At 49.0% G+C, this 24,425-nt stretch overlaps 1 protein-coding gene across 1 annotated transcript in view; it reads left to right on the top strand.

The window, feature by feature from the left end:
- GALNT17 (polypeptide N-acetylgalactosaminyltransferase 17) overlaps positions 1-24,425 on the top strand; it is a 458,315-nt gene that overhangs the window by 179,140 nt on the left and 254,750 nt on the right. Inside the window, exon 3 of the mRNA XM_027613677.2 lies at positions 20,769-20,935. Coding sequence (XP_027469478.1) covers positions 20,769-20,935 — 167 coding nt within the window. The remainder of the gene's footprint in view (positions 1-20,768; positions 20,936-24,425) is intronic.

Here is a 24,425-nt window from a genome sequence, read left to right as displayed (position 1 = left end):
TTTATTTGACAGAGAGGGACACAGCGAGAGAGGGAACACAAGCAGGGGGAGTGGGAGAGGGAGAAGCAGGCTTCCCACAGAGCAGGGAGTCTGATGCGGGGCTCGATCCTGGGACCCCAGGACCATGACCCCAGCCGAAGGTAGACGCCCAATGACTGAGCCACCCAGGTGCCCCGAAATGGCAGTTTCCTCTGGTGTCGCCTACCTCTCCAGTTCTTTGAAACTTGGCCCCGGGTATGGCCCAGCTACTGGCTTCCCGTTAGTCCGAATAGTCAGGTAACTCCTCTCTGCTTTTCTCTTTATTATGGGTGACTTATTTACATAGACAACATGTCAGATTTTTTAAACAGTTCTTTTTTATGCAGCCAAGGGCTTAATGAATTATTTCGTACTCAACTGGAAGACCTGGAATGGAAATTGGCCCAGGATCGGATTATCATTTTACAAAAAATTGTCTGGCATTTTAGTTGTAATTTGGGAGTCAGCAAGCTCGACGGGTGTGCCTCTCATGGGGAGCCCCCACACCTGAACCCTTCCCTCCACCCCGCCTCCCCGCCACCCCATTGTCCATTATGTAAGATGGCCTTGACATTTCTTTTCGCGTGCCTTCTCACTCTTACTCTTGGGAAGAATCCTCAATTCATTTCAACAAATAGCAATTGCATGTTTACCATGTGGCAGATGCAGAGCTAAGAGCTTGAGGAATGTGGAAATGGACGAGATGTGCTCCCTGACTGCAAGGAGGTTTTAATCTGCTCGGAGAAGGGGGCACGTGTGGCTGTAACACCTGGCGGCATAAAATAGTGGTGACTTTGACTTCCCATTGAGCTTTACTCTTGTTGCATAGATTGAATGCCTTCTGCTTCCGGTTGCAAATTCTGGTGACTGCAGCACAATATACGTTATAAATAGCATTGCATCTTGACTGCAGATGAACTCAGAGAGAGAGAGAGAGTGGGCAGAGAGGGGCATAAAGGTAGAGCACAATCTGTCTGCGTCTTTGTTTATGGGAGTGAACTGTGTCTGGGTCCAGGTGGTATTCCTGTCTAGAGGCAGCCTGTGTGATTTTTGTCTCTGTGGCTAAAAGACTTTTGGTGACCGTGTCTTTGTGCAAATGCGCATTCTGTCCGTGAGCACGTGTGTTCATGCTTAACTGATGTAAAGGCTACATTTCCCCTAACATATTACACCAAATGTACTTAACAGCAATTAGAATGTTTGCCTCCTGCTGTGTGCAAATCTCCCCAGAAAACAAAACTCTCCTAAATGGCAGTAGGAGTAATTCTGAAGATTAAAGCCAGTGATTTGCAGAGTGCTTGCTTTGTTTGCTTCCTGCAAATATCAAGATTAACAAAGAAATTCATTGATCCCATTTTGCCTCCTCGAAGTTGGCGTGTGGGCCTTGGGGAGTACATCACACGTGGTTCTGCGATTCAGATGAGGACTTGTTATTGCTTTCTTTTACGGCCAAGATGCTGATTTAGTGGCATTTCTCTTGGCAAAAGGGTCTCAAGAAAACAAACTAGTTTATGTATGTTTTTTTACAGGAAACACTCCACCCAGCCCTTGCCCAGTAACAGCCTTCTCAGTGGGTGGGAAGCAAGCATGACCATTGGACGGGTTTTGAAAGGGCACCTCGGGTCCCAACTCAAGACCCTCCCCTCTCCCCTGGTTGTGTGATGCTGGATGGATCTCAGCCCCTCTGGGCAACTGCGAAACTGTTTCTTGGCTCCAGCTGTGAAAAAGGCCTTGAACGAGTTGCTCTTCAAGTCTCCCTTCCATTTCTAATGTGTGAATTGACTCAAGAGTCAATGATTTTGGACTACGGATGATGTGCCGTGGATTGCACCAGGCACTGGGAGACACGGTTGTAATTGTGAGGCCAAGTCTTTGCCCTCAGAGCAGAGATGTCTTCTCCAAACATACATAGCGACCAGTGACCAATGCCTGCTTTCATTTTAGGCAGTTTCTTGGGGCAGTGCTAGCTCCCTGTTCCCTTTCATCCAGACTTTCCTGCGCTGCCCACCCCCCCATCTCCCCAGCTTGAAATTATCTGACTTCAAACCATCCTCCCTCTGTCCCCCTTCCAGGTCCTTCCTGTTCCTCATTCCTCGCCTGGATCAGTTAGGTAACTTGCGCACAGCTAGTAAGTGGCTGACCCGGGATGCAAAGTCAGTCCTGCTCTAAATCTTTAGGATGCCAGGTGTGATCCACGGACCCCTGGTCTCCTCATCAGCTGAGAGCTTGTTAGAAATGCGAGATCCCCGACCTCACTCCAAACCTACTGAATTGCAATCTGCTCTTTAACGAGATTCTCAGGGGGTTCACGTAGATGGTCAAGTCAAAGAAGCCTGGTCTTGGACCAGTACCATGACCCAGACTCCCAGTAAGATTTATTCTCACCTTCTGGGGCAACCCCTGAGACATTCTGGCTGAGTCCCTGCTGGCCAGGTGAGGCGGGTGGTGGTTTTCAAATGCCTCGACTTGCCCATCTCCTGTGTTCCTCTGGTGGCCTGACTGAACAAGCAGATACCCCAGGGTTAGAGAGGCTGTCCTGCCCCAGGCTTACCCAGGTCTGAGGACTTTGCTACATCTAGCATCATTAAAAGTGGAGGCAGTGTGGGAGAGCAGCAGAAGCAACTTTGTACAGTAACTTTCAGCCAAGATAAGGAGCTGCAGTAATCGGGTTCCCAAAGGTGTTGAATAATCGTGCACAGACCTGTATGGAGGCAAAGTGCACCGAATCTTGGACCGATGAATAACAATTCAGCACTTGGCTTCCACCTGCAGTACACGTGTTTGCACCCTGCCCACTTCTCTGCACGCCAACGAGCCCCCCCCCTGCCCGCCTGGCACAAGCCAGGACGGGAAGCATCCACAGGCTGCCCAGGGGGGTACGCAAGGCCCCTCTGAAGCTCCAGGATGTGCAGCAGGAAATGTCTGCTAAACATTACTGGACATCAGCCCAGGAAGTCCGGGCTGGAGATGCCGTTTGACGCCTTTCTTGATCTACATACAAATTTCCCTTGTAAACACTTCAGGTGCTGCTTGGGGCTGTCTGTGTCTTCAGAAGCCCTGTGATGTTCCACCCCGGGCAAACCCCATCGTTGCCACTATTTTGCATCTTCTGTCATTCCCTGCTGTCGCTGCCACATCCACCCGGACATGGAGACTGTGCATGCAGAACTGCAGAATTCTCGCATGTCACCATCAGCTCCTGTCCCTGGACAGTAGACAGGTAAGGAAGACAATCTTTGGAGCCAGCCTCCTGCTTCAGGGAGGCTCCGGGTTCACCAGGACAGAGGAGGCAGCTGAGGGGCACCTTTGCAGAGGCTGGGGTCTGCCTCACGTCTGACCTTTTAAGCCAGACCCGTTCTCTCACATCCTGGCTGGCCCAGATACGGAGCTCAGTATTGTGGAAACAGGCTGCTAACTCTTGGTTGGAATACTGATTTCTACCTCCTCAAACACAGACGTGGTGATCCGCCTTCCTCCATTCCTGGCATTTTGGACCTTGGTGTTCCTACACAGTTTTTCCTTTGCAGACATGGGCTGTCTTGATGAAGTCTGTGGCTCCCGCCCTCATCCTCAAAGGACTTGGTGCCCTCCACCATTACCCCAGCCCCCCTTCTGTGAGGTGTTTGTGTGGGAGTGGAATTCCCAATTTAACATCATTTTGCCAAATAACAGCATTCCCATAAATATTCATTTGGACCAGCGTGCAAAGTAGAAGATTTTATGGAGTATTGCAGACGTTTTGCTACATACTTTTTTTTTTTTTAATTAGAACCCATTTGCAATTACTCATGAAGGCAATTTTTAAACACAGACACACAGAGACCCAGAGTCGGGGAGTAAAATGTTTTAGGATGAGAAGAGTTAGATGTGCCAGGACACTCATTTTGAAAAAGTCATTACTTTGTCTGCTAGACCTTAACACGCTTCCCGCCTGCAGTCAGGCCTGCTGGGGAATAAGGAACAAGGTTCTTTAAGGATGTAGAAGCACAGGACCAGAGGGACTCATTTGCAGGGGCTGAATGCCAAGTGAAGATTCCTCTTTTTAAACCCACTTCTCTGCTCTTTCCTTTCCCTCCCGGGCTGGGCTTCTGGGAGGAAGTTTTAATTCACTCCATCTATTCCTCCCTCCACCACTCATTGTACAAAGCGCTATATTGAAATTTACAGATGTTTCTTATGATTTTCTGTCTGCCACATCCAATAGATTTTTTCAAGTCTTTTTTTAATTTAAAGAGAGTATACAAGTAACAGTTGAATGTGTTATTTATAAACTATATAGATGTATATAGAGAAAAAAAATTCCTCTTAAGGCCCCAGACCCACATTGTCAGTCTTTTCAACCAAGGTAACCACTATTGTCTGCTTCATGGGTCTGTCTGACATTCGCTTATGCCTGGGTGTGCTGGGCATGTTCATTTTTAATTTTGCAGGGTTCTGCTAACTTGTTCTTGAAAGGATTTTGCCTGTTTATACTTCAACCAGCAGTATACGAGGGTTTCCTCTGTCTTCACATTTGATGGGAACGTATAAGATCTGTCTTCAATTTGTTTTGCCAAACCAAAGGATAAAAAAATACTTTGTTATAGCCCTTGGATGCATTTCTTTGATTACTATAGAGATTGATCATCTTTTCATGTACTTATTGGATATTTTTGTTTCTTTGGGTTTCCGAGAGAGATGTGTTAATATCTCTCAGTGTGATTGTGAATTTGTCTTTACTTCTTGGATTTTCAGTACATTTTGCTTTGCGTGCTTTCAAACCCTGCTGTCAGGTGCATATGTTCATGACTATTTAATTGTCCTAAATCATACCTTTATCAATAAAAAAATATCCCTCTGACCCCAGATCCTTTCATGTTTCTTGCAAAATCACTCGACTTGTCTTCTCATTGATTTCCTGTTTCTCTTGCCCCACCTTTTCAAAACTTCTTCCCTCATTGCTTTAGGGTATCTTACTAAAATGTAGATTCAGTTCAACTGGGTATTAGCATAGGATGAGTTGATGAAAAGTATGGGGCCAAAAGAGTATTAGTGGAAACCCTAAATTCCAATCCCCTGGCCAGGGATTTCTCTTCGTATGTGGGGGCTAGGTGACGTTTCCTGCTTGGCTGCCAATGTGATGTATGGTCTACTGGCCTTGGGTGTAGGCAGAGCTGCCCTCTTGTTGGACATGGTTTTTTTGTTTTTGTTTTTGTTTTTGTTTTTAAGATTGATTTCTTTATTTTAGAGAGAGCACGAGCAGAGGGAGAGGGAGAGGGAGAGAGAATCCCCAGCAGCCTCCCCACTGAGCGCAGAGCCCGACATGGGGCTTGATCCCAGGACCCTGAGATCATGACCTGAGCTGAAATCAAGAGTCAGACGCTTAACCAACTGAGCCACCCGGGCGCCCCTGTTGGACAGGTTTATTGGTGATTTCTGGATGGGCACCTCTGACCTAGCTGGTAAGGGGTGGGGCCAGGTTAGGGTGAGGTCCTCGAATGCCTGAGGCCCCTGGGAAATTGAGAAATCGGATCTGGGAAGTTGCTGGCTTCTTTGCCTGGTCTCACCAGCAACTGAGGAGTCCACAGCTCCTCCCGAGTTTAGTTTCAGAGGTCAGCCCATCCCATCTGGGGCTTTGCCTGTAAGATAAAATGCCTTGCTCATGGTTCTAATGACTTGAACCGAAAAACATCATTTCCTGCCAATAACACTGTGAGCGGTAAGTTTATGTAAGTGATCAAGGAAGTAATTTTTGTTGTGGTCTTTATTCAGGATGGGGTAGAGGGGCCCTGCCAAAGATCGACTCGGAGACCTTGTGGGTAGGCCAGAGCTGTGGGACCTAGGAGAGGAATTGGAGTATCTGAGTCAAGCATACGTACCTTTGGAAGATGTCTCTTTAGAGTCCAGCTCCCCCAGGCCATGTGAGGAGTGGGTGAACAGCCATCTCAAGGAGCTGGGGTTGTGATCTGGGCAGTGTGAAATGAATGAGCTCCTTGGACAGGAAACTTGTACACCTATGTCCTTTTTGAGAGCTTAGAACTCAGCCTCTGAGGTCACATCTTGGCCTGACTTGAAGGGATGCTGTTCTTTGATTTAGACACCTGCCATGTGTTGTCATGCCACTTACCTGCTCAGTAATCCTTGACCTCATGGCTTCGCGCTGCTGGAGGACTGAGTCTGAATTTTATCAACTGCCTTCAGAGTACCTGGTCGACCACTGGTTTCTTCTCCTCATCCCAGACATGCCCCGAAACACCGATTTCTGTTATGGGGGGTGCACTGTACGTTTTCTCTCCTCTGTGTTTGCACATGCTGTTCATTTTGTTTTGCTCGAAGAATTTTTCCCATCTTCCCCTCTGTCCCTTCACAGGCCCTCACCTGGAAATTACCTACTAAGGCTACACGGCCCAGGGCAAATTTTATCTCCTCGGGGAAACCTTCCCTGGCCAGGCCCCCCAGAAAACAGAAATCCCAGACCATCCTGAACAAACTTCCCTTGTGACATTCAACATTTCATAACAGTAGTTACGATTTACCTATCTTTTTCTCTTTCCAGGGTCATGGTGAGGTTTTTAAAAAATTTCTGTATCTTCCGCACTTTGCTGGTCCATAAATGATGTCCAATGTGTGCAAATGTCACCATTAAGCTATTGTTTCCAGGTAATATAGATACATTTGTCCCAGGGTGCGTTAAATATAAAAGAACAGGGCTTTTTTTACATTTTATTTTTTATTTTTTTAAGTAGGCTCCACGCTAGGCTTGGGCCTAAACTCATGACCCTGAGAATAAGACCCGAGCTGAGGACAAGAGTTAGATGTTTAACCGACTAAGCCACCCAGGTGCCCCAAGAACAGGTTTGCTTAGGGGGGACACAAGATCCATGTTTAAAACTGAGGGATAGGCACTGTCTTCCATCCATCATAAAATATTTGGAATTAAAGAAAGTCCCCATCCTCCACCAAGAGAGCTTCTTACGTAGTGATCTGATGTGGCATCTTCAAACAGGTACCCTGGGAGGGGACTCATTCTTGTGATTCTAGGGTCTTCATTAAATCCTTAGGATTCCAGAACTGTACATTCCCCATAACCTCTTTATGCCACAAGTGCCTAGAATGTCTCTTCTCTGTTTTACTTATTAATGTATATTACACATATTTATTGAGCATCTGGGATGAGCACTATGTGAGCTGGAGATGTACCAGCCAAAGAGATGTGGTCCCTGACCTCATGAAACCTACTGGCCAGTGATGGGAAGGGTACGTGTTGGGACCTTCAGCTGCAAGGACAGATTTATTATTACCACCGTGACTCGTGTGTCTGCTACCATTTCTGTACCTCCCTCGCCAGCCCAAGATATGAGAAATTGAGTCAACAGGTTGGAAGTCTCAAAGTTAGCGTAAGATCTTACCTGTGGGATTTTGGAAAGGAAGGCATTACCTGGAGGGAGGTTGAAAAGAATGAAAAGCGCATGTAATTAACATGTCTGAGGGAGGGTACAAGGGACAGGGAACATTCTACAGGACATTGAGAAACCAGCAGGAATGGCATTTAAAGAGGACTGAAGTTTGCCTTCATGCCGTTCTACTCCAGAGCAGAAGTATATCGTAGGGCAGAAGTCACTAGGTCGTTTCATCAATGGTTATTAATGGGTAGACTAGATGCCTGGCAGGCTCAGTGGGATGGTTCAGTTTCTTTGTAAGAAGCCCAGGCTCAGGCTCACATCTCATGCAGCATTTATTATCACTGTAAATGGGCAGTTCCCATAACCTTAAGAAACTGGCATAGAGCTGGAGTTAACTCCATAATTCAAACAAAATTACAGTTATTTTATATTTAAGTTTCTCATGCCCTTTCAAAGCTACATGTTGACTAACAGAGGAAGGTCTACAATTGCAGTGATTGGTTTTATGTTTATTATACCTTTAGAATATAAACCCTTTGTTATATGAGGCCATCTTGGAATAGCTCCTAGGTAGAGGAAAAAGGTGGAGGTCTATTTTGGTGGTAGGTATGCTTGCTCTCTAGAATGGATAACCTGTGAGATCAGGCCATGTCCTTCTTTTCCCCCATCTGCATTTGAAAAGGTAGAATAGTTGTGATTTTGGTCTTGACTCAGAATTCTCTCTCTGATTGTGGCGTCATGTGGTTGTGGGGATGACATGGGGTATTTCTTATTCATGCCAACTGATGTCATGCCTGAATGAAAACCCAAGAGCTTGCAGTCAGGCATTGCAGTTCCCTTTAATTTTGCAATATGGTTCTGTCATTCATGTATAAATCAAAACTGATGTGTTTTTCTGTGTTATATTTGCTCACTGTAAAAAAATAACAGAAAATGTACAAAGAAGCAAGAAAAAGTTATTTATAATTCCACCACATAAGGGCAAAATGACATCCCATTATTGTTTGAATCTTTTTTATTCCTAGTGATGGTCCACCTATTTTCATGTTTGTTATTTATTTCTTTTGTTCTCTGAATTGTGTTCATGTTTTTTGTTTATTTATCTGTGTTCTTTGGGTTCTCATTATTTTTTCTCCTTGTAATTGCTCTAAGGTTTTCTTTCTTTTTGTTTATTTTCAGTTTGCTCTTTTAATTTTATTATTTTTCTGGTTGGAGGTTTACAAATATTATCAAACTATTGAAGATTCTTCAATATCCAGAGTTTGTATAAATATTCCCATATATTTTTATGTTGCTTTCCTTATATTTTGAGTTCTACATTCAACCATTTTGTCTATCTAAAATTTACTTTTAGGGGTGCCTGGCTGGCTTAGTCCGAGGAGCATGTGGCCGTTGATTTTGGGGTTGTGAGTTTGAGCCCCACAGTGGATGTAGAGATTACTTAAATAAGTAAATAAAATTGAAAAAAAAATAAAATTTACTTTTAGTGTGTAGGGAAGACTCTCACTGTTTCACCCAATAAAGCAGTCCCAACGCCATTTATGGCGTGATTCTTGCCTTATTGGTTTGTGGAACCTTCTTGGCATAAATTCCCCAAGATCAGATCTGTTTCTAGAATCTTCTGTTCCACGTGTCTGTCATCTCGTTCTTGATTCGATGATAGTCACTTTATGTTGGATTTTAACATCATGTATGTCTCCGGGTTTCCTTGACATCCTTTCCCCTCTAACAGTGTTGTTATTTATTCTTCCCTGTTTATTCTTTCTGGTCAATGTTGGAATTATTTGTCAAGTGCTAAAATTATTTTATAGAAATCTTTGAAAAAGTAACTTTAGTGTTTTTAACTTATGAAAGTAATACATGTTTGCTATAGAACACTGGAGACTACAGTTAAATATAAAGGAATGAGCCTGTTAAAAAAGAGAATTCTACCAAGTAAGTTGGAAGATCTAATTGGCTTTATTAAGTAATTCGTGAATCCGGCAGCATCCCATCTAGCAAATAGGGGTGGTCCTCCAGGGAGTTGTGCAAAATGGAAGGTTTTTATAGGAAGGAGGGTGGGGTGAGAAGTTATTAGCAAAAGAAAGGATTGTTTCAGGTGGGGTAACCTCCCAGGGCTGGGGGTCTTATTAGGTGGATTGCCTCATTTTACTTTGGGGGATAGAGAAGGGCTCCTGTGGCTTATGACCTCATCAGTGCCGACCAGAAAATTCCTGACAAGTCAAGACAGCATTTCTGGGGGAGGCCGAAACTGCAGTGAGGTTAGGTATTAAGTCCCAGTCTGGTGACCTGGCTTAGCATAAGTGACTCCTTTGTCACGCTTGTGGCTTCGTCGAACAAACAGAAGCCATCCCGAATCCCTCCACTCAGACCCTCCTTGGGAACTCGTTTCTTTTTTCAGAGGCTAAGACAAGAGGCTTTGAAGTCAGGTGGGTCTGGGTTTCAAGTCTGATTCTGCATACCACTCGCTTGCCTGTGGGCTGGTGACTCTGAGCCTCAGATTTCTCATCAGTGCAATGGCCACGCCTGAATTACTGGCTCATTGTGAAAATAATGAGATCACGTAGACACTGTAAGGTTCTTGGCACAGCGTGTGGCCGCAAAGGTTGGGCTCGCACACGTGTGTGTGTTTTGGGGGGGGTCACCTTTTTACCGCTCATCTTCCACTCCCATCTGGGACCAGAGGGCTAACGCTCTGCTTCTCAGGTGATGGCTAAGGGCACGAGAATGCCTCGAGACTCATGTGTGGAGCAGGCAGGATCCCTTCACCTTGTTCCGATAGTCAAAGCAAATCATGGGGCTGCGCCCAGATCCCACGTGTGGGAAAAGAGACTTTGCCTCCTTCGTGAGAAAAACCTAGAAGTCACGTGGCAAAGGGCCTGCATATACCGAGGGGTGAAGGATGAATGCATTTCTCTACACGGGAGCAACAGAATCTGCTAAACTGCTCCAGCAGGTCAGGGAGGGGAGGGTGTTGCGGATTGAGTGAGATGGGCAGGGCCAGGTTAGCGAGAAACTGGTGGGGGCAGAGGGGCTGGTGGGTCAGATTTGACTCCGACTTGGGAGGGCCTGCCCTCAGGGAAGACTTGCTGGGTGGAGGACGAGAGCCCCAAGGACAGAGGGGTGGCCCAGATGCTGGAATAGACAGAAGTGTTTTCAGGGTCAGCATCCCTGGGCTTGATGGTCAGTTTGCCCAGAGCATTGAAAGGAAAAACAGCCAGTTTGGTAATATGTTTCTCACCACCAGGCTGAAGTTCTAGAAGACGACCGTTAGCCCCAGATTGGAGCTCTGTGAGGGGCTGGGGCTGGGGGAGCGATGCTTTGGCCAAGAGCAGAACGTTTTAGGTCCTTCTATGCCTCTGAGGAATCAGATTGACCACAGTTTGGAGCGGCTGGGCTTTGGAACATGGCAATTTATTATTTCCAATTTGCATCATATCCTCGTGTATTTTGGCCCTCCTGCAGCAATCGGGGCGTCCCCTTTCACTGCGCTCACCTTCGGAAGGTTATGGGGTAAATACCACGTGTGGAGAACTTGGGCAGCATTTCCTATGCCTTAAGTGCACTGAGGTTTCCTTAGCTCTGGCCCGAAACTGTCTCGGCATTAATTTACCCTTAATTGCTTTTAGAGATTCTGTTCCCTTGCCATTGCTTAATGAAACTCTGGGGTTTTTCTTTTCTTTTTCTGTTCTTGTCAGTTGACTGTAACAAGATAAGCTTCCTCATAGCCAGAGAGATCCATCTGCTGAGCTGAGAATCTGAAGGATGCCCCTCCCTTGCTTCTACCAGCCCCCCGGCCGCATGGGTGTGGTTCCTTCCCTCCTTTCTAGAAAAACCATGCCACACAAAGCAGGGAACTGTGGTCAGGGTTGAGGGTTAGAGAAGGTGAAGCAACACTTTTCGCTTAAAAACAAAACAAAACAAAACATAAAACCTTCTGAAGATAGAGAGACACGGGTAGGGGTTTGCCTGTGTCCCGACCTTACACTACACCTTGGAACTGGCGTAGCCACCACTTGGCCAAGGAGAGGGGAGTCTCGTGGATTTTCTAGCTAAAGACAATTACTTTGTCTTTGGAAAAGTAACTCTTTGAGACTCAGAGAAAGAGGCTTCCCAGGAAGCCGGGGAGGGAGAGAGAAGGCACACTTCGCCATTGAGCTAGTAATCAGCTCAAAGATCAAAAACGGCTTGGGGAATATTCCGAAGTAAATGTTTGTAGGAACTAGGCTGGCAGGGGAGGCCTCGAGCCTCGTTGATCCCTCGGCCCTTGAAAACAGGGCGTGGGCCTGGCTGGCACAGGGGTGTGCCCGGGGCGGGGCTGCAGACCAGCAACCACCCCTGCTGGCCCCCTCCCGCCAGGCTTCTGCAGGAAGCCAATGAAAGGTATGAATTCTCGCCCCAGCAACACCAAATCCTCCTACAGCACAACATCTTACATTCAATTTTGGGGGCTTTGCCTGGGGGCTCTGTGGACCCCAAGATGGGAAGCCGTGCCAAGCCCGGAGCAGGCTGCATCTTGATTCATGAAAATTGCCCCAGGACGTCTGATAGGCAGGACGCCCAGGAACTCCAATGCTGAAGTAGGCAGTTCGCTGAGACTGCTCTGTGCAGGGACTGAGCTAATGAGGTGTGTGATGCTCCTCCCCGGATGAAGTGCAGAGCTGAACTTGAGGAAATTAAACCACTCAGCAAAGTGTGCATTCTCCTTCATAATGAGAGGCCCAGCAGAGGGGCTTCATACGTCTCTGTTGCTCAGCCCCTTGTCGTGTTTTGCAAGGCTCGTTGTTGCTAAAAATGATACCGCCCTTGCCCTGGATTCCGGGAGAGGCTTGATGAGGAGAGCAGCAAGAAAGGGAATAATCCGCCTGGTTGATGCACTTGACCCAAGCAGGCTTTCAGAATTTGAGTTCTGATTAGTAAATCAAAGGAGACAGCAGGCAGTTGAGTCCAGGATGGGATCTTTTTTAAGTGTTGAGGTGCCATCACTGATGTTATAATTCGGGAGGAGATAAGTGATGCCTTTGATCATAAAAAGCAGAGAGAAGAAATAGGGAAGGTAGGAGGCTTTGCATTTGTTCGTGCAGTAACCATTTCTCTGCCAGGGACTGTGCTAGGCTCTGGGGACACAAAATGAAGACTGCGCCCCCCCCCCCCCCCCGCGGCTGCTCCAAAGAGAAGAGAGTGAAGGGTCTCAGGAGGGGGAGAAAGCAGCAGAGAACGAGGCTTGACATCGGGCTGGGGGCCCGGAGACTTGCCTGGAGCTGGGGCTGGGCGGGGATGGGCGCGTTGGGCAGAAGGAAGGGCACTGTAGGCAGAGAGGAAAGAGTATGAATTGAGAGAGGGCATTCCTGGTTCTGGGAAGTACAGTGGGTTTCAGTAGATGGAGGAAGGCGGGGGACGAGATGAAGTTGGAGGGATGAGCTGGGGCGTTCAAACACACAGGTGTTTGAACCTGACTCTGAAAGCACTGGAGAGGCAAGGAAATCCCTAAAGAAGAGAGCCGTGATCCCATTTGCCTTTTAGGAAGATCACGCCTGGCTTGGCTCAGCGGGTGGAGCATGCAACTCTTGATCTCAGGGTTATAAGTTCGAATCCCACGTTGGGTATAGAGATTACTGAAAATATAATATTAAGAAGAAAGAAAGAAGGGAGGAAGGAGATAGATCATGCGGGCAACAGTGCAGTGGACAGAACGAGGTTGAGTTGTAGAGGGGCAGGCTGAACGAAGGGCACCAGCTGGTGGCTTTTGGTGTCCTTCAGGAGGGAAGTGATGAGATGTGGAGCTAGGGCGGTACAAATGGGACAGGGGTGAGTGTCATAAAGAGATCCTAAAGATGGCAGAATCTTCAGGATCTGGTGACCGACTGGACGTGGTGAATATGTCGTGATTCTAGCTTGACGCCTGCAAAGAGAGCGTGGGGTACCCTGCAATGCAGACGGGAAGGCACAGCAGAGCCGGTGGCAATTTTAGGCATGCTGAATTTGTGGGGCCTACGAGGCATCCAGGGGGAGGTGTCCCATGGGAAGCTGGTGCTTGAGCGAAGGTCCAGGTGAGTCATGCGGGTTTGGAAGTTGCTGGCGTGACAGTGGGAGCCATAGATTTGGATGCGGTCACCCAGTTTGAGTCTATAACGTGAGACCAGCAGAGGGCGGTGGAGAAGGGGCCCGGAGGAATTGGGGGATTTGGAGGACTAGCAGAAAGGGCGTCCATAGAAGCTTCCAGAACCAGGAAACAGAACAGGTGGCCAGGGCAGATCACGTGGGAGAAAGAAAGGAGGCAGGGCTCAGGGGAACCCCGAATGTGCAGGCATCCCAGAGTAAATCGCGTTTTATATAAGGAGAGAGGCAACAGTGTGAACTCTGGAAGAAATGATGCTCAACTAAGGTCGGGTTGGGAAGTTTCCCTGGATTCTGGCCACATGGATGTCATTGGAAACTAACCAGAGCAGTTTTTGTGGCCAAGGGTAACTTGAAGCCAAACGAGAGAGTGGAGAGTGAGGACCTGGATGGGAGGTGGGGGAGGGAGGCAAGGAGAAGAAAGACAGTCATTAAGGCTGTGGGAGGGGCCTTTTTTTATTTAAATGGGAGAGACCAGCCCTGTCTGACTTCTAGACTCTGCTTCCTTCCAGGGAGGATGGACGGACAGAGGGTGGGGTTCAGGGTCCAAATGTTTGCCGGTGGCTGGCGGGACTAGGGAAGTGGTTCTCACATTTCCACCTGCAGAGGAACCGCTGTGGAGCTTGGTGGGGATTCTGGGTCGTGGGTCCGCCTGATGGCCGGGCGATCCTGATGTTACAGGCCTGTGACCGCTTTCGGAAATCCCTGCTGGTGGCCTTGACTTCTTGTGTGGAGTCGGAGGCACCCTTCCCTGCCAGAAGGAGATTGGCAAGAGGAAAGTGGTAAAAGCAGAGAGCAGTGGGTGGGGTGTGGGCTCCTCTGAGGGCTCCGTGGATACTGGAAACCTGGGATTTGTCTTGTCATCAGCTGCAGATATGAGACTTCCTTTGTCTCTTTATCTATCCCTATGGTCTGTATTTATGTTTATAGATTGATGTAGATAGATAGATACATAGGGAGAGAGAGGGAGAGCTAAAGAGAGATTTACTTCAAAGAATTTGGCCTATGTAACTGTGGAGGCTGGCTGGCATGTCCAAACTCTGCAGGGCTCACCCTCAACTTGGAGACCCACGGAGGAACGGGGTGTTGCAGCTAGAATCCGAAGGCGGTCTGCTGGTGGAATTCCCTCTTCCTTGGGGGTCCTCGATCTTCTTTCTCTTAAAACCTTCAACTGATTGGATGAGGCCCACCCACATTATGGAGGGTAATCTACTTTAACCCAAGCCTACTGATCTAAATGTTAATCATATCTAAAAGAAAAGTACTTTTGGGGCATCTGGGTGGCTCAGTCAGTTAAACGTCCGCCTCTTGGTTTCGGCTCAGGTCCTGATCTCATGGGTCATGAGATTGAACCCCATGTCATGCTCCTTGCTCAGTGGGAGTCTACTTGGATATTCTCTCCCTCTGCCCCTTTCTCTGCTCACCCTCTCTCACTTTCTTTCTCTCTGTCTCTCAAATAAATAAATAAATAAATAAATAAATAAATCTTTAAAAATAGTAAAATAAAAAAGTACTTTCAGAAAAATCGAGAATACTGTTTGACCAAAATACCATGCCCTAGTCACGCTGACACATAAAATTAAGTATCATAGTCAGTTAGACTTGCTTTGGGGTCTGACTTCATAATCTGAACCCACATCCACAGTGAGCCAGAGAGAGAGAAGGGAGCAGTTTGTCTCCTCGTTGGAGAAAGAGTGAAGTGGTTGTTGGTGTACCGCAGAAAGCATGTGGAACATTCTGGAAGTTTTGTGTTGGTTGGCATGTATAGTGTCAATGTTCATGGCCATTTCCGGGCTCAGGAGTGTGGGCATTTTTGCAATAGGGCTTCCAAGGAGGAGGCCCATTTCTGTTCCCGGTTGAGCATAACCCATGGCTTGGTTGGTATAGCTTGAGTTGGCACACGCAGGCCACTCTTTGGCCAAGCCTGCGCCTTTGGTGCTTGTGGGCTCATGGAATTCAGGCAGTGGCTAAGAGATGACTATGTGACACACTTGTTTTTCCTTCCTGATCACTTCTATCTGGAGCTGGATACCCCCATTTGGAAAATGAATCCCACTGTTAAGTGGCTGGGCCACCCCAGTGCTTTCTTGGGGGTGGGGCCTCTTTGCTTCTCAGTTTGCGATGGTTGGGTGTACATGAAGTGGGTCTGCTGTGGGTCGGTGCAGTGTGGCCACCCACGTCAGGGGAGCGGGTATGCCTGTTCTGGAAGTGCAGGGGATGGTGGCACGGGGGCGGGGGGGGGGCATCCCAGGTTGGCTCTCTTATGTAAAGCACATTCCGAATTTGGAAGGGAGACACTCACGGACCTGGACCCTCCACTTTGGAGTGGATCTGATGTCGTGCGGATGTGACAGTGGTGGGCAGGCAGTCCCAGAATGCGCCCTCCCCTCCCACCTCTGCCCACAGCCGTGGAAGGAGTGGATGTGAAGATGTGTCTGCCCCCACACCTGCCACATCCTCAAGAGTTTTCTCGCTGGAGCGTGGCTGCTCTTGGGGTCAAGGTGGTGTTTTCTGACTCAAACTACCTACTCTGTTTGACTCTGCACACTTCCTCCCTCGTTCCACTCCATGCTGCTGGTCCGTGCTGTAAAGAACCCTTATTCATGGACCTTTATGACCTCATGCGTGTTTTTGGTGTGCTTTGAAAAGGAAAACGAATTGGCCTGGTAGGAGTTTGCAGAGCCTGACATGAGTCTGTGGTTCCAGGACTTGGCTCTTCACTGCTCCGTCTCTGAACAAGCTTAGATAGGTTTCTTCTGGAAGGCCTGCGAAGAGAAAAAGAAGGGGACCCTAGTGCCTCTGTGTGCTCAGAAGTGCGCTCACTGACTGCCCCTCCCTCTGTTCTTGCCCGTGCAAGTTTGATCCATTGATCCAGCTTTCAAGTTCATGGCTTCTCTTCCCTGTCCTCCTGGTCCATCTCAGTCCACCTATCACATCTGGTATAGGGACCGCCATTTGGCACTTAGCATTGACTGCGTTGCATTACGAGCTGCCTTGTTCTAAGTGTTGAATGTGTTTTTGCTGCAAAACCCAGGACTCTTGGTTACCAGCAGCAGGATCAGAGCCTGGGCAGTGCTGGGTCATCTGGCCCCTCACTAGGGTGGGGCAACACTGGGCCGAGACCGAGGGGCATCGTTTCACCCAGAACCATCCTGGTGAGCTGAGGGACTGGGAGAGATTGGGTAGGCCCTGGAAGAGGGGCCCTCACATTAGGGCTACCACCCCCTGCCTTGATCAGACAGGGGCATCTGGAAGAGCCTAAACATCAGATGATACAGCTCACTCCCAGGCACTTTTGCTGCTTTGCAGGCTTGTCGTGTGACTCAGAGCAAGTGACTTCACCTGTCTCAGCCCCCAGTTTCCTCATCGGTGAAATGGGGATGATAATACTGCCTACCTCTTAGGCAGGTTGCTGTGAGGATTAAATGAGACAGAACAGTCCATAGAAGCTTCCAGAGGTTTCTGGCACATAGCCTGCACTGTGTAAATGTTGGTTGTCCTCCTAGTCGTCACCATCATCATCATCATCATCATCATCATCTATAAGTTTCCTGGACCACATTGCAGCTAAATTCTTTGATAGCAGTGGGGATGTTTGGGGGTCATCTTTTTGTCTCCAGCTTGGCAGACTGGGTCACAAGTGTGACTTGGTACCTCTGATCCGTACCACATTGAGGTCGTGTAAGTTGTCTCTGTCAAAAGGGCTCATGGGCAGGGGTCTGCCTATGACAGGGCATGGCCAGCTCTTTGGGCTTTGTTTTCTTCCTGCTGGAGGCCTGGCCCTTGACCTTCTTTCATGTCGGCTGTGATCCTCTCTAGTGGGTCCTGAGGTGGCTGGTTCTCCCCAGCTCTCCTCTCCTCACTCAGCATCCACGAAGGGAGATAGCGGGCACTTTGGGTGATGGATGAAGTCAGTGCTCTGGGAGAGGGGGAAACAGTCGTCGCCGTCAGGGAGCTACCAAGTTCAAGGAAGTAGCCCAGGCATATGGGCAGATGGACAGGAAGACGTCAGGACAGATGTAAGGTGTCTGAGAGATCTTCTTTGGTTGGTTACTTGTCTCTGCTTTCTTTTCCCTATGAGATCAGCTTGGCAGAGACTGTTGCCCTGCCAGCCCTCTGAGGAGAAGACTGGGCTTACGTTTGTTCTTTGTCATCCCTTCATGTGTTGATTGAAAATTATCCAGACTAGGGCCGCCTGGGTGGCTCAGTTGGTTAAGCGACTGCCTTCGGCTCAGGTCATGATCCTGGAGTCCCGGGATCGAGTCCCACACCCGGCTCCCTGCTCAGCGGGGAGTCTGCTTTCTCCCTCTGACCCTCCCCCCTCTCATGCTCTCTCTCTCTCATTCTCTCTCTCAAATAAATAAATAAATAAAATCTTTAAAAAAAAAAAAGAAAATTATCCAGGCTTTAAGATAGTTTTCCTGCCTGCCACCTTTTTTCAGACAAGAGATTGTTTATTGCCCGCTGACCTGTTACTAAAAGGAAATCCGTGATTTCTGGGACCCAGATCCGAGCCTGTGTTGCTAGAGGGGGGAGAACACGACACCCAGCTATGGGTTGTGAAGTATGTTTGCAGTTTCTGTGGCGTGCCATCTTTTGCTTATTCCCGAGTATCTTGCAAATCCAGACTCTGTTCTTTATCCTCACCACCACCCAGGCTACTGGGCAGGCCACAGTGAGAATTCAGTATCAGCTCCTAGAGGGCAGGAGCCATTTCTGTCCCCTTTCTCTGTGCACTATCTCTGTATTTCTGTGGCCTGTGAGCCTCTCTCTTTGCACCGTCCACCCTTAATCTTCCTTCCCGAACTCATCTTCCGCCATTGGGCATGGGGTGTCTGTTTGGGAGCAACGTGTGTATCAGTCAGCACCTACCCCTTAGTGCATCAAAACTGCAGTGTCCATCTCTCCAGAATATTCTGCACTTCTTCTCCATAGCAGGCAATAAGCCAGGCTCAGGGATTTTTTTTTTTTTTTTTTTTTGCTTGAGATGGTATCTACCTCCTTAGACATTAAAGACCGAGGAAAGAATGCTGATTTTCATAATAATGATTGTGTTCATCTTGTCTGACCAATGTGAAACCCTGAGGACTTTGGGCACAGGAGAGGTGAATCGTAAGCTGGGCAAGGGCAGAGATCCAGGTTGGCCAGGCCGGGAAGAGAATCCTGGGTGGGTCCTGTAGGAAGGGTCTGGGGTGAGTGAAAACTCTGGAAGCCTGGCTCATGATGATGGGGAGTTTACAGAAGGGGACAATGGGAGCGCGGGGCGGCCAGGCCGACTTTGGTCTTCCCATGAGTCGTTACGTTGCATGTTTATGGGGCTCTCAAATGATCCTTATGGGGATCTTAGCCCAGCACCCACAGCTAGGTGTGGTGTGGATTATTTTGACAGGTGTAGAGAAGACGAAATAGGAACGGTGTGCTCAGGGTGACACGTCCAGTGTGTGACAGAGCCCTTCTCGTTTGTGAAATCCGCCCCTCTCTGATTTACTGCATGGCCACCTTTACCCGTGAAGGGGCAGGAGGGGGGTCTCTCCTCATTCCTCCGAGCCTCCCACATTTCCCACTTCACCCAGGGGAGGGGTTGCCTGCTCTGGTGGAGAGGCGTGACTCACACATGAGCTTCGATTGCATCATGGCCCAACTGCCTGTGGGTGGAGAAGGTGGTGCTGGTGCCATGCAATCTGGTCTTCTTGCTTCTTCTTTCCAAGCCAGAAGCTGTTCAAAACAAAGGGCCAAAAACACCAGGCCTAGGGATGAGTGCCCGGAATAGGTGGGTGTGTGCGGCGCGTGTGCTCAACGTGGATGGGCCGGTCAGTGGTAGCATCTGACCCCCTGCCAGGCTCCGGATGGTTGAGGGGGCTCCGAGGGACCTTCCGGGGTGCCCTCCTCCCTCGGATCACCACGCGGTAAATGAGAAAATTCCTGCCGACTGCCCGGGAGCCCGTCAATAACCATCCTAATCTCCCTGGCAGCCCCCAGAAGTGAATTTACAGCGACGTGGTAAAAATGAGGCTCCATGATCAATGGGTCCCTGGGCAGCCTCCTCCAGGAGACACAAATGTATATTGTAACAAAACTTTATTTTCTTCCGAAAATTGCCTGCATGATTAATATGGCCCGACACAGCCCAAGCTGTTCCGCATAAAAAAACAAGCCGCTCTTCTGGCTCCTTCTTCAGCGCTGTCCCCCTCTCACTCCATTCCTTCATCTGGTTTCCTTTGTTTTCTCCTCTAACGGGCGTGCTATGTATTGTTCAGTCTCACTCAAGGAGGGGGAGAATGTATGGAAATGCCCTAGCTCGCTCTTCCATTCTCCTTGGTTTGCTCTCGGTATTTCCAACGAGGCTCAGCCATAGCACGGACGCAAATTCGCTAGTCCTCTCGGGACGGAGTGCGGTGCTCCTGTGACTGAGCCATGCAGAGCACGTGCTCTTACATGACCGGGAGCTCTCCACTGCGGTGTCCAGCCTCCGTGAAAAGAACTCTTCTCTTTCCCTCCATTTTTCAGGGCTGGGAGAGTTGCTACGAGGGAGGACCTCGGAGGCAGGCAGTCCCGTCTCCTGCCCACCCCCCCAAGGAGATTCTAGGAAGAGTTGGGGTGCAAGAAGACTCGGGGTGTCTCAGGCAGCATGCTCCTATGCAGGCGGAAGACCCGCTTCCTTGATTATGATTATTTACATGTGCATTTTATGGCCTAGAATGCAGGCTCCACCAGAGCAGGGTCTCCAGTAGATGTCTCCGTTTGGGTTCCCCAGAAGCAGACCCTGAGACAAAGATTTGAGTGCGTCGGTTGATTGGGAAAGTGGAGAGAACACCGCTAGGGGCGTGGGGATGTAGGACTTAGAAGGGAAGGCATCCCCCAAAGGATGTGGGTGACGGAGCCTAATCCCACTGGGGGACTTTGGGGGCCTTTGTAAACCACCCCCTCAGAGTCACCTGCTCCAGGGGTGAGCGAGCTGGGGTATTGATGCACCAACTCCTGGCAGATGGGGGCAGGGGCATTGCTTAGGTGTCAGCAAAGCAGGTTCCAGGCAATGAGATGCGGGTGCCTGGAGTGGGAAATCGGGCAGGTGGGCACTGAAGTGGGACCAGGTAAATTTGGGAGAATCGGGGCTGGGTCCCTTAACACTCTCCTTCTTAGGGTTTAGCCAGGAGGGGCCAAGAGGGAACCAGTGATTCACACCTTGGGAGGATGTGTCCATGCATCCGTCCCCAGTGTCTGTGCCTTCCTCCTTCCTCTCTCTCCCCCCAGGTGCAAGGAGCTAAAGTACGCCAAGGAGCTGCCCCAGATCTCCATCATATTTATCTTTGTGAACGAGGCCCTGTCGGTGATCCTGCGGTCAGTCCACAGCGCTGTCAACCACACGCCAACACACCTGCTCAAGGAGATCATCCTGGTGGACGACAACAGTGATGAAGGTAAAGGGTGGCCCAGCTGTTCTGGAGAGGAACGTGGCGCATGCACAATGTCAGCGGGGGGAAACGCCGCTCGAGTTGTGGCGTGAGCCCACCTGTCTTTGTCTCCTGTCCTTGGGGCATCCTGTGGGGTGCGAGGTGTTTTGAGGAAGACATTGGGGCGAACACTGGTTCATTAGACCACAAGTCCTAGAGGGCCCTTAAAAATGAATGACTGGCCACATATCTAGACTCAGTTCCCCTCTCTGTATGACCTCAAGTCGATGACACCGAAACGCTGAATTCCTCCATGCTCCCTGTCCCCAACCCCATTGCCATCGTCCCATGATGGGAACCATATCTGAAGTTCCCTCTGGGCTGCTGTTCCCAAAATGACCATAGGTGGAAAGGAGCAGTGTCCACAGGCCTTCCAGGGTTCAGCTCTGTTAGGAATGATGGCTCAATGAAAAAAATCTCAAACAAGCAAGTGTTGGGCAGCAATAACAAAAGTCCTCTGAGGTCCTTGGAGACAAGTCAGGGAGAGGGCTGGTGTCCAGGTGGGGGTGCTGGGGGACTGGGCTTGCTAATTGTGCCTTGGTGTTGGCTCTTAGCCTCCAGAATTCACTGTGCTCACTGCAGGGAGAAAGCCCCACAAGCAGATGACATAAAAGAAGGCCAGCCAGTGTGCGTGCTCTAGGCCAAGGAGGCTTATCTTCTGAGCCACGGAAGGATTAGGGACAGGCTAAGCCCCTTGCTCTCAGCATGCTGAGTAGAGGAGGATTTACCCATGTGTGCTCCCAGGTCAGGAGAGGGTGAAGAAGCAGGAGGACCATGCCACAGGTCCTGAGTGAACCCTGATTGCCTTCGGGAGCTCTGGGCTGAGCCTGTCACATGTCAATGGCCCAGGTGCTGAAGTCCGCCTGGCCCTCCTGAACTGGCTGGCCCTTACACTGAGGGCTCTGGGGCACCTGGGCCTGGCAATACGCCAGTCAGGGTATGCCCCCTGCACTGGGGCCTCCAGATTCTGAGGGTGGATGTGTCATTTGTTGTATTTGTCACATCCTTATTTTTCTCTTTTTACCTTTGGCCACTTCATTATCTGTTGATCCTTCTCAAACTGACATTGATAGTCTCCTGGTGAGAACACGGCACGTTCCGTTCCCCGAAGCCTTGAGGTTGTCTGGTCAAGTCTGTCTCCCAGATGTGGCTCCCAGAGCCCCTCCCTGCAGCCTCCCTGTGTGCCCACCATGGAGCTCTTGCTTCAGCAAAGGGAACCCCTGATCCCGTGCCCTCCGTTTGCTGGCTAGAGTCCACACACTTGCTTCCTACGTGTCCCCTGTGTCACCTTCTCAAAGAATCCCTCACTGCTATCCTAAGGCCCTTGCTCTGTGCTCCCTCAGCTTCTGAAGCTCGTAGCAGGTGATACCTCTGAGTCTGGCACAAGTGGCCTTTCAGCGCTGGGCAGGACTTGGTTTCCCAGGGCCTGGCTGGTAGCCGGGCCTCGGTGAGCCTCACCCGGCCTGGGAGTGAGTGATGAAGGAGAACAGGGCTGGCAAGGGCCAGTGGGGGCTAACAGCATGGCTGGAGGCTGGGCAGAGAAGAGCTCGCAAACCCAGAGAAGAGAGCGTGGGATCTCTTCTGGACCGAACTGGGGTGAGGACTCACTCCCCATGGGGCTCACTCCCCTGAGGAAATCTTGGCAGAGCTCAGCGAGGGAGGAAGAAATGGAAGTCCAAGCCAGTCCCAACCAGAACTCAAGCTGTGGTGGTCTCTGGTGGGTGTCTTAGTTTGAGCTCCCCCAGAAGCAGCCCCTGAGACAAAAGATTTGAGTGTGCTAGTTGATCTGCGAGGGGGAGAGAACACCTCTAGGAGCATAGGGAAAGTAGGGAAGGGAAGGCATCCCCCAAAGGGTGTGGTGTGCAGACTGCCCCTGGGGCCGACAGAGCCTCACCCCACGGGGGGCATTCTGGGAATGGAGGGAGTGCAAAGCCCTCTCCTCTGGGTCAGCCTGCTCCAGGCGCGAGGGAACTGAGGTATTTACGCACCTTCGGCTTTCCCATCAGCACCTCCTGGAGCGCCGCCCCCCCCCCCCCCCCCCCGCCCCCGGAGGAAATTCTGTTTCAGGAGGTCTGCAGTAGGGCTGAGAATTTGCGTTTCTCATAAATTCCCAGGTGGTGCTGATGCTACTGGTGTGGAGACCGCCCACTGAGTACCACTGATTAAGTGCTATTTCCGTGGTTCACATTTCAGGTGGAAATGAAGCTGTTTAGGGGGTAAGAAAAAGGGCAGGGCAGGTATTTGGTCCAGTCTGACCATAAAGTTAATTCCCATTCAACCTCTGTCCCTGCCCTCCGCCCCCAACCCCGCCAAAATGCCCAGGGGACTATATTAACACGGTTTTCCTCTTTTCCTTCCTTGGATTTAGCCTCTGTATTTTCTCCAGGCCAGAAGTGCCTTGTCTTTAACTGGAAAAGGAACTTAAGATTTTTTTCTCTGTTGAGATTTTCTTTGTGACTAGTATTCTCGAGTTTTGTAAATGTTCTATATACACTTGAAAAGACCCCCACACACTCTAATCATGGAACTGAATCCCTGCCAGACATCAGTTTTGTGTATTTAGATAGACTCTGAGTTTATTTCCTTAAGTCTTTTTGATAATGGTGTTTTAAAATCTCCTCTGACAATGACTATTCCTTCCTGCGTTCCTAATAACGTTTGATTTCTGTATTTTGTTGTCAGTTTCTTTGACAACTATAGATTTGTATCCGCATGGCTTCATTATTAGTGGTGGTTGTCACCATTATGTAATGCTCCCTTTATCTTAAAAGCGTATTTTTTTCTTGCCTTGAGTTTTGTTCATCTAACTTTAATATTGTGATCCCTGCTTACCTTCTATTTGAGGGCGATTAAACCATTTTTTTCCAGCCTTAACCATATTTTCTGATCTCAAAAGTAATGCATGCTTTTTGTAGGAAAATTGACTATATCAAAAAGGACTTGTAATTGGAAAATACAAATACTGCGCAGACTAACTGAAGGCAAATACTCATTCCCCCACATTCTCCCCTTCTTTTTTAATGCATAGGTTACGTAGTTAAAATCCTGTAGTAAAAACAAGTTAATGTTCTTCTTGTTTTCCCCCCTGAACTGTGAAACATAACATTCATCTTTTTATTAAGAATGATCTGGGGCACCCAGGTGGCTCAGTCAGTTGAGCATCTGGCTCTTGGTTTCGGCTCAGGTCATGATCTCATGGGTTATGGAATCAAGCCCTGTGTCTGGCTCTGTGCTTAAAGGGGAGTCTGCTTGAAAAATTCTCTCCATCCGCCCCTCCCCCTCCTGTCACTCTCTAAAATAAATGAATGAACCTAAATAATGCAAACATCATTTTCATGAGGGTAGAGTGGTCCATTCTCAGGCTGGTCTAGACTGGCTCAGGTGATAACTATAATTCCTCACCTCTGTGTTATCACACACATTAAAGAAAAATGAGGCTTTTTCAGGGAAAGAAAAA

The sequence above is a fragment of the Zalophus californianus genome, chromosome 10 (genome assembly GCF_009762305.2).
Source record: "Zalophus californianus isolate mZalCal1 chromosome 10, mZalCal1.pri.v2, whole genome shotgun sequence".
NCBI lineage: Eukaryota > Metazoa > Chordata > Mammalia > Carnivora > Otariidae > Zalophus > Zalophus californianus.
This window is presented reverse-complemented; position numbering and strand designations above follow the sequence as displayed.